This window comes from Formica exsecta, unplaced genomic scaffold (genome assembly GCF_003651465.1).
Source record: "Formica exsecta isolate Colony F162 unplaced genomic scaffold, ASM365146v1 scaffold224, whole genome shotgun sequence".
NCBI lineage: Eukaryota > Metazoa > Arthropoda > Insecta > Hymenoptera > Formicidae > Formica > Formica exsecta.
The window spans coordinates 75,128-85,125 of record NW_021849538.1 but is presented as its reverse complement, the minus strand read 5'-3'; the positions used below and the strand labels follow the sequence as shown (position 1 = coordinate 85,125).

General features: G+C 37.0%; 2 protein-coding genes across 2 annotated transcripts in view; both read left to right on the top strand.

Moving 5' to 3' along the window:
• Positions 1-1,178, top strand: part of LOC115235521 (DNA-directed RNA polymerase II subunit 1-like) — an 11,389-nt gene extending 10,211 nt beyond the window's left edge. The window contains exons 2-3 of the mRNA XM_029807371.1: positions 439-1,096; positions 1,167-1,178. Coding sequence (XP_029663231.1) covers positions 439-1,096; positions 1,167-1,178 — 670 coding nt within the window. The remainder of the gene's footprint in view (positions 1-438; positions 1,097-1,166) is intronic.
• LOC115235517 (cyclin-dependent kinase 5 activator 1) overlaps positions 434-9,998 on the top strand; it is a 16,402-nt gene continuing 6,837 nt past the window's right edge. The window contains exons 1-2 of the mRNA XM_029807366.1: positions 434-1,732; positions 2,959-3,201. Coding sequence (XP_029663226.1) covers positions 1,337-1,732; positions 2,959-3,201 — 639 coding nt within the window. The 5' untranslated portion in view covers positions 434-1,336. The remainder of the gene's footprint in view (positions 1,733-2,958; positions 3,202-9,998) is intronic.

The following is a 9,998-nucleotide window of genomic DNA, read 5'->3' as shown; positions in this document are numbered from 1 at the left end:
AAAGAGTGCATCGAGAGTGTTCCGAGACAGAGTGCAACGTCGAGGGAGAGTGTCACGAGCAGACACGACACGCGGAGGGTCAAGAATCAGGGTATCGAATAGGGTGACTCGGTGCGTCGCTCCAGTGTTTTCGTTCACTTGGCTCATCCACCCTCCGAGAGGCGGAGGGCGGTGAAGCATCGATCGCTCGCCATTTTGCGCGACGGCCGACATCTTTTGCGCGCATCGACGACATCTTGCCGCGTGACATCTTCAGCGATACGAAAGGTACAGCGGCTGCGGACTTATTACGTCAAGAGCCAGGATATTTCCGTGTCTGTTCCACAAGTACGTCTTATTCTCCGCTTATCGATTGTCGTCAACGATCGTCATATCACTTATAACGCTCTCCCGTCGCGGAGAGGGTGCGTTATCGCAAAATCTCGCGTAGTTCGACAGGAAGAGACGAGGTTTAGCGGAGAAAGAAAACGTAAATCGGTATCCAACGTCGAGGGAGGAAGGAAAAGTAGTGTCCTTCAAGTCGAAGGTAGAAATCAGCAGGCTGGGAGGTCGGTTGAGCGAGGTGGTGGGTCCCGTCGTGGAGGAGGCCATCGAGCCAGGGGATGCGACCCCGCTGACGGGACCCTCGAGGGAGTCCTCGGTTCCTCGAGCACCCCCGCCACCGCCGCAGCGTGTCATCACACCGAGTCCGCCGAGACCGCCGCCCGCTACGTCCCAGCATCACCAGAATCCGTGTCATCCGGCCCACAATCCGGGGCATCAAAATCCCGGACATCGCAACCCGGGCCACTCGCCCCACAATCCGGGCAATCCCGGCCACAATCCCGGCCACAATCCCGGTAACAACCCCGGTCACCAGACCCACAATCCGGGCAATCCCGGCCATAATCCGGGCAATCCCGGCCACAATCCGGGCAATCCCGGCCACAATCCGGGCAATCCCGGCCACAATCCGAACAATCCCGGCCACAACCCGGGCAATCCCGGCCACAATCCAAACAATCCCGGCCACAACTCGGGCAATCCCGGCCACAATCCGGGCAACCCGGGTCACAACCCCGGTAATCCAGGCCACAATCCTGGTCAACAGAATCCTGCTGGCCAGCCGACACAGAATCCCGGCCAACCGATCAGTCCGGGACGTGAGGCCCAGAATCCTCATCTAGGTCAGAACGTGAGTCGCCAGCCGCAGAACCCGACCCAACCGGCACAGAGCGGAAGAGAACAACCGACAAGTCAACAACCGCAGCAGCAGCAGCAGCAGCCGCAGCCGCAGCAGCAACCACCGCAGCAGCAGCAGCAGCCACTGCAACATCCGGAGCACCGTACCGGAAGTATGGGGACCGTATTGTCGTTTAGTCCGCGGGACCGTCGCGGGTCCGTTTACCCGCCGACGGGTCACCCCGCCGACTTTACGCTGAACAACTTCAATTACGAGCAATTGAACAATGCGAAGAATCGCGAGAACAAGAGCAGCGTTGCTACGGTAGCGCCAGCGCCGCCCACGAATCATCCGCCGACCAACAACAACTCATTGCAAAACAACAATATTAATCTGAACAACAACGACAACGCGAGGATCATCTCGGAGAAGAACGCGCTGGAGAAGAAGTTCAGCACGACCAACAACAACAAGAAGAAGCTTGACAATAAGAACAAAAACATCGCCTTCAGGCAGCCGCTCGATAATATACCTATTGTTGATAAGAATAAAAATATACAGACGCCACAGGTGAGTACTTTTGGCCGCGACAGACTTTCTCTTTCTCTTTCTATTCTGATGTTTCATAAACTGGCATATTTCATGCGTCAAGTTTATATAAAAACTGCATAAAAAACAGACGAAGACAAAACTTTTTATAATCATTTTTGCATATTTTAATACGTTGCAAATTAAATTATATATAAATTGAATTAGAGCAAAAATATCTATTTATAAATTAGCGAATAGATATTTTATTTTTGTTTTTTTTTTCTGCGAAGAAAAATAATATATTCGTTAACAATTGAATCTCTCAGTTATACCTTATCTGTAATTTAAAAGAGAAATAATTCTCCAAAAAAAATTGCAAAAATTATTAAAAAGTTTTGATTATTAAAATTCTTCAAATAATTATTTATTTATTAAAGAATTTTTTACGTAATAACGATAATATCACGTAATAAATTAAAAAGCATAAGCATTATAAAACACACTGAAGGCTTTTGTTAAGAATAAATGTACAATTATAGTCGCACTTTTCTCTGTTGTATCTAGAGAAGTATCTAGAGACCATTGAGGGAGATTTATAGTGCGAGGAATAAAATATACACAACGTGCTTTGACCTCAGACACGATCGAAAGCGATCGATCGTTTCGACGTCTTCTCTCGCGTGACATGTTGCACGAGTAGTTTCTCTCCTTACAAAGTTTCACCCTCTCACTAACAATTTCTGTTTCTAGAAACAAGGGTGTTTCCAAGCATTCAATGTGATACTTAACGTTCTCATATATTCAATTTTCAGCCATTGATTTTTAAGCTCTTTGTAAACTGTAACATTTATAACGCGTGGATATAAAATTTGTAAATTTTCTATTAATCTATCGACTAACGTATTTCATTAAACGTTACCGTTATTGTTGCACAAATGTAGTAAAAAATTATCACGTTACATATACGTAAAGTATGTACAGTATTTGTATTATATAATTAATATTATATATAAAATATTATATAAAATTAATATTATATAAATATTAATTATTAATATATTAGATTATATAATATATATGATTGAAACTCGATATGTACTATAAGTACGAAATAAGTTTATATTAATTTTAAGAAATCTGCAATTTTAACAAATTTACAAAGAGCGTTAAATATAAAATACTATATAAAACGTTTCATGTAAAACTGCTATATAATATTAAGAGAACTATTTATTAAGAGATGATTTTTATGTGGATTCAATTAGACAAAACCACCGGCGTCAAACAACAATCATACCACGCACAATCCGACGTGCGAGAAATTGGTGCAGAAACCCCTGCCCCCTGGTCCAAGGAAAACCGTCATCCAGGCCTCCACCTCGGAATTGCTCAAGTGCCTCGGCGTCTTCCTGCACAAGAAATGCACCCGCTTAAGAGACTTCCAAGCCGGCGATGCTGTCATGTGGCTCAGGACCGTTGACAGAAATCTCCTGCTTCAAGGCTGGCAGGTGAGTGATAAGTCGTCATTTAACGTTACGTATTTCTATTATTTAATCTTAATTTGACAGAGCAAGAATATTTTTTCGTAAAAAAAAGAATTATTATATATATTTTGAGATCATCTCTGATATACTTATTTAATGAATCAAACGTTTTATTTGTGAATAATCTTTTACGTTGTAAAAAGCAGCGAGAAGAAATATCGTTCAATGAAATTATTAAAAACCACTTAATTATAGTTAATAATTTTATAATTAATTAATAATTTTATACTATTAAAAAAAAAAATTCCGCTCGATAGCAAATATTTTCGTTTACCAGGTAGTTAGCATGCTCCGCGAACATATTCGTCGCTAATACAATTATCACAAGCGCTAGAGATTGACGTTATAATTAATACATTACCCCCGCGGTTATATATATTTCTATCGTGATAATTGGATAATTAAGATGCACCAACGGCATGAGGCAATTAACTCTTGTTGATTGCGCTTCGATATTCGCCGATATATGTAAATATAATATCGATGATCATCGACCACACACACGAGTAAAAAAAGTTATTAAATTCTTGAGGATAAATTAATGATTACACATTAATAAAGATTTGCAATTTGATTGAAGACTCGAATAATGTTGGAAACTCGCCATGATTTTTAAGACTGTTAGCGAGGTTTGAGTGTCATCGCAGCACACACATACATACACATATATACAATATATCTGACGTTAAAATCCAAAAATGACAGATGATCTAAAATGTATGTTACTCCACCCCTTCGATTATGAAAATAATGGTATGTAAATCTTTTAAAATTATTTTATAAGCTGCAATCGACTTGATCATTATAAAAAGAGCAAGTGTTTTAAAAATAAAATTTTTTAGAACTACAATAAAGTTCTCTTAATTGTTTATTGAATGCCATCTTTTTTCAAAAAAAATGTAGAAAACACGATCTAAATATTTTTTCTGGGCATTTTATTATATTTTTTTTTTATATTTTATTTCTGGGAGAGGATAATTTAATCTTCCTAACAAAATCATGAAAGAATTGATTTTTGTGGTTATTACAATAATCGCGATTCAGTCACGCGAGGTAATAGATGTATAAAAAAGGCATGTCATGTTACAACGAAAATGTGAAAATGCCTAAAATATAATAAATAATGCGTTGGCATCGTCATGCACGAAGGGGTTAATTATCTGCCGAGCATATCTCGGCGGCATTCTTTTACCTACTTTATGACGAAAGCCAGTAGCGGCTTTATACTGACCAACGTGTGTATCGTGCAATCTTCAACGAGCCGCAACGCTCGTTGAAGCCTTATGGAAAATAGCGTGAAGCGCGCTTGTAATAATTCCAGACCACTGCGGCGGCGATTCTCCATCACGTTCCCGTGGGTGGACTTTCCTCGTCGAACGAGTGACGTTCAAGCGCCAATCGTTGCAAACAATAGCGCGTTGTCGACGTCGATTGACGTTTATGTTTGAGTCAGATAATCTTTTGGAAGAAGAATTCCCAGTAATTTCTCGGGTCACTTGAAATTCCATTGATTTAATTAATTAAAAGGTTCATCGAAATATAAATTTAATACCGAGATAATTTTTCATCTTTTTTCCTTTCTTTCTTATAATCTTTTACAATCCATTTAGTGCGTTTTTTTTTCTGTGTGTACGTAATACTTGGAATAAGAAATAATATGCTTCTTTGTAAAAAAAAAAAAAAAGCTCTTTTTCGCAAAATTAATAATCTACTTTAGAATACGAGAAATGCAAACGTTATTTCAATTTATAATACAGGTCTGCTCTAGTTATTTCCGAGAATTTATGGTGCCTTTTGTCATTCGCGACAATTTGCGACGTATTATCGCGACACTCGCGTGTTCCAACCCACTTTGCAGGGAGGCGTTGAAGACGTCCATAATAAAGTACCTTTGCGTAGACACCCGCCCTAGTAACAACCCTGCGCCCACCGACATCGATTTCTCATGTCGATAAATCCACGTGCGGAATCGCTGGAAAGGCGAGCGAGAGATAAGAGAGGGATGGTCTCGCGTCTAACGTCTGAAAGAGCCCACGTTATCTCGGTATCCGAAGGATGGTCCACTAACGTGCACCATCATTCGATCGAGGCTGCCTTTCTTGTCATTCGTCTGATTGTTTCCGATATTCTCCAACGAGAATGTATCTCTCTTTTCTGTAACTCGAGCTTTTGAAAGAGCTCTTGAAAGATGAGACATTTTTTTAATAAAAAGAAGATCGATTTATAGATAACAAAAAATATTAAAAAATATATATATATTTTTTTCAGTTGATATTGTTAAACAAATTAAGTGCGTTAAATTTATTTTTTATTTAGCCAAGTATGATATTAGAAGCATCGACTTTTTTCCGCGGAATATTTTCAGAATACTCGCGTTATATATGTTAATATTCTGCATATTGGCATGAACCGGTAAAATATGTATCAGATAGACAGTCATAAATCAAATATTGCGCAAGTAATGGAGGATTGATAAGACGATTAATTATTTCGACTTAATGGTATTTACGAAACGGTTTCAATATTTTGATCTATCTTCTCTAAGGACGGTTTTTCCGGACCTGCAACTAAATTATTCAAACGCAACGAAATCAATAAAAATAAAAAAAGAAATCATTAGAAGAATTAGTCTATTCAATCACGAAGAAAAAACGTCTTCAAATAAATTAATTACTTCACAAATATATTTACATATTATATTTTTAACAGAATATAAAAGTATAACAAGAAAAATGATTAATAAAAATTGAATAAATCCAAAAAAGTGGACTCAATTTTAATTATTAAAAAAAAAGTAAAAAGTGAGATTTATTAAATCTGACATCTCTCTCTTTTACAGACAGTGTAATTCTGTAAAAATAGTCGACAGAAAAATAGTTAATCGTTTCGTTTTCTCGGAATACACGAGTATATGTGTAAATTTGTCAAGTATGTGTAAAAATCGAATCGCTAGACATTTCCATGAACTCAATGCAACTGTGTCCACAGAGGACTGCAGATAAAAAGTTATATGTTATAACTATTGATACAGCCAACATAGTAGCTATTTGTGTGTCCACGTGCATGTATTTGATCTCCATCGAGTGCATTGCGTGTAGGTAAATATATATATATATATACACGAGAAGGTGCTTTTGCTATCGATGCATCCCTTGTAGCTATCACTATCGAAGCACGCTGATTTTCAGCCTCAAATCCCTCATCTACACTTCACCCTTTTGACTACTCCGGTTCCGACCCTAAAATAAACTTTCGGTCTTGATCCTACTTGGGACGTTGACCCATGTTTAAATGGCCGCATTTCTCTCTATTCTTTGCAATAAAAATTATATTATATATATAAGCGAGAGCGCAGAATATATTATTTATTTTTCTTTTGTGGTGCGATGACATATATTACTTTTGATGGAAATATTTCTATATTACTTTAATATTATATCTAATTTTATCCAAATTATTATTATTAATACAGATATATGGCATTAATTTGTAAAATTGAAATCTTTGTCAGTTAGAACATAAATCATAAAAAAAAAATAATCGACATAAATGATTTTTTTTTAAGATTAATGAATCTTCTGTAACATTATTAATATTGTGAGTAATGTATTACTGGATGATAGAAAAGCTAAAGTTGGTAAACTTATGAACAACTTCATCTTACGCTGCGGCAAATCCGCGACGCTAACGAGGTTTCGATTGACAAGACTAGTGAGAAAGATGTGCAGCAATGTGCATTAAGGGAGAAAACCGCACAAGGGACGAAGGGTCGCAAGTGTTGCACAGAAGCGATGGCAACGTCGCAAAAAACACCCCATAGAGACGTGCGGAAAAATGCGAGGGTTCGTAGAGGGACGTTCACCCCTCGATCTTAATTATGACAGGGAGACATTTTCTTCTCCCGGATATTAGTAACTCCTGGCCAAGACTTTTTCTATTTCGCCCTAAATCTATCTATCGATTACGAGAAAATGTACACGGACGAGAGATACCTAAATTAGTTGGAAAAATAAAAAAATAAAAAATATAAATCAAAGAACCAAATACTATCAAATTTTACTTTGGAGAATCTTTTGAGTATTTTAAGAGAACACAAAATATAGAGTAGCAATCTTATAACGATAATTTTTTATTAATTTTAGATCATGAAATGAAATAATAAACATCCAACTTTAGCCCATTTTTATTCAATTTGATTGCACTAATTGATTGATAAGATTAATGATGCATAATTCAATACTAACGATCTGCGACAAGCTTGACGTAAGTGGGGTAATTAGGCGCACTGAATAATTTTCTCTAAAGCACATTCTAATATATATCTTTCTCTTCTCACAACTGTTCATAAATTTTCATCTAATCCAATTCGAGTAATTATAAAAGGTCGAATAATGGATTATGTAAAAAGATCGCGTATATGAAGAGAATATTTAAATATCGTGAATGCGCGATAATTATTCTATTTCTGCGCAAATATTTATTATGCATGAAGCGTAGCAAAGCTATTTGTTGTCACACGCGTTTCGAGATGTCGAAGCACATCAACAGCTGCATGGATCGATCCTGCACGTGCTTAAATCTAATTTCTCAAGTATGACGTGCGTACAGTTGATCTCGGGGGTGTATATTCCGAGCGTGTGTCTGAAAACCGCGCGTGTATGACGCACGTGTAAAAGACGACCACGAATTCGTGATCGTGTATGCAAAGAGGAGATAAATCGAATTTGCTTTAACGAAAGCAGAGAAATCAATATTATTACTTTTACAATGATATAAACGCGCATACAATTAAATTGTTTTATATTTCTGGATAACTTTCTCCCGCTGCCTCTCGCAATTAAGACGAAACAATTTTTCTGAAATAAACGGACACGGTGTATATAACGATCAATTTTAATTTTTTATCTTTACGATTTGCACATTCCATAAATATTTTTCTAATATTATCGTTAAAATTATTCTCTCTTGTTTCTCATCTAAAGTTTATTTGATATTCATAATCGAACGATATTTATCTGATTTAATTCGTTATCACGGTACTATGTCATCAAAAAAAAAAAAACTTCAAGCAATTTTTCATTAGAGTTGGAAGAAAATTTATGAACGTAGACGTGGTCTATGTGTGATCTTAAGTAAATATCATTAGCTTCGTGACACACCCTATCTTGGGTGATCAGATCCAATAATCTGAAAATAGAATTGTACATAGGTTTGTCACGAATGTTAAATGATTCCTTTAAGTTTGCAATAATTAATCTCAGAATTTTTTTTCTATATCGGTCTTAATTAAATGACTTCATTTCTCACACTTTTTTTTTTAAATGTTTATAAAGAAAGAAGCAGTTATTTTTACAATATATTTTAATTGTCATAATATATATTATTCTTTTTTCAAATATTTTATATTAAGAAGAAAAATTTAATTTTTATTTGAGATACATTTTACTTAAAAATAATAATGTCTCTATCTTCTCTGATCTAAATAATTATTACGACATTTATAAACATAAAATTTGTTCAAAAATGAATTTCACTTTCTTTTTTCTTCTCATAAGTAAAATATATCGATTCTCTACGTCATTGCAATATTATCTATGCTTACTAATTCCATCGAAATGTCAACAAAGCACATTGTAAATAGTTATGGACAATTCTATTCGTCAATCGGTTTCGTCTGGACGTTAAACAAGATCAGATCAGGCCGCGGTATTGAAATCCAGTTAAAAAGAAACCATAGAACTGCGACTGAAAATTCCATTCTTGTCACGTTTCCCTCGCACTACACGTGTATCGCCTATTACATGACATCTAATCTTAATTAGACATCTTTGAAGATGACCGGGAGATAAACGCCCAACAATATTTAAACACACAACCGTGAGAGATCAGTTTGATCTCCGTGTGTCGCTGCATTTCATAGAGAATTCCCCAAAAGAGGATATTTTATTGATTTGCAGCAGATTCTCTCTCTCTCTCTCTCTCTCTCTCTTGCGTATATCTCATTAATTTGCATAATTTAATTACGCGGGGCAGCTCAAGAGCGCATGATTCACGCGGATTTGGGTCCTCGCGAAGTTTCTCATCAGGGACATCTCCCTGAGCCGGCTAAACGTCAGATTGTAATTGTGACTGCGAGAGCGTTTCACTCCGAGTACGCCACTAATTGGTCCAAATTGGCACACTCTCGCCTACTCGTAGAATCGTTATCCGCGTGGTCTTGGAAATTTAATTAAAAGATATAGGTCCATACAGAAGCGAGAGTAACGCGCTCACTCCTGGGGAAATATCGACCGACTTAGAGATTGTATATACGTTCACGCCGGGTATATATATTGACACCACCCCCTCACTCAATTTTTGGGCTGCATCGTGTCCTTTTGACCGTCGTTATAGTTGATCGTTTCTCCACGATCATCGAGCGAAGCACGTGGAGCATCCTAATAAATAGCGCATATGTGACAATAGAGGCCTTGTACTAAGAGCTATAAAGTTCCTTGTGAAATAATAATGACAGATAGAAGCGCTATAGAAAGATCGCACTCCATATTTCTTTTTCGCTTGGAGATTCCTTAATCATCTTTGTGTCAATTTTTTCACGGCGAGAAGATTGATTGAATTAACTTTCATTAATTTAATGCAATAGATTTGATTGGTCAAATCTCCCGCAACAAAAAAATTTATTTATATATTTATTTATTTAAAGTATGCAATTAAAACGATCAAATTTATAATTATTTTTTTAACCACGCGGGTTCAAGTTA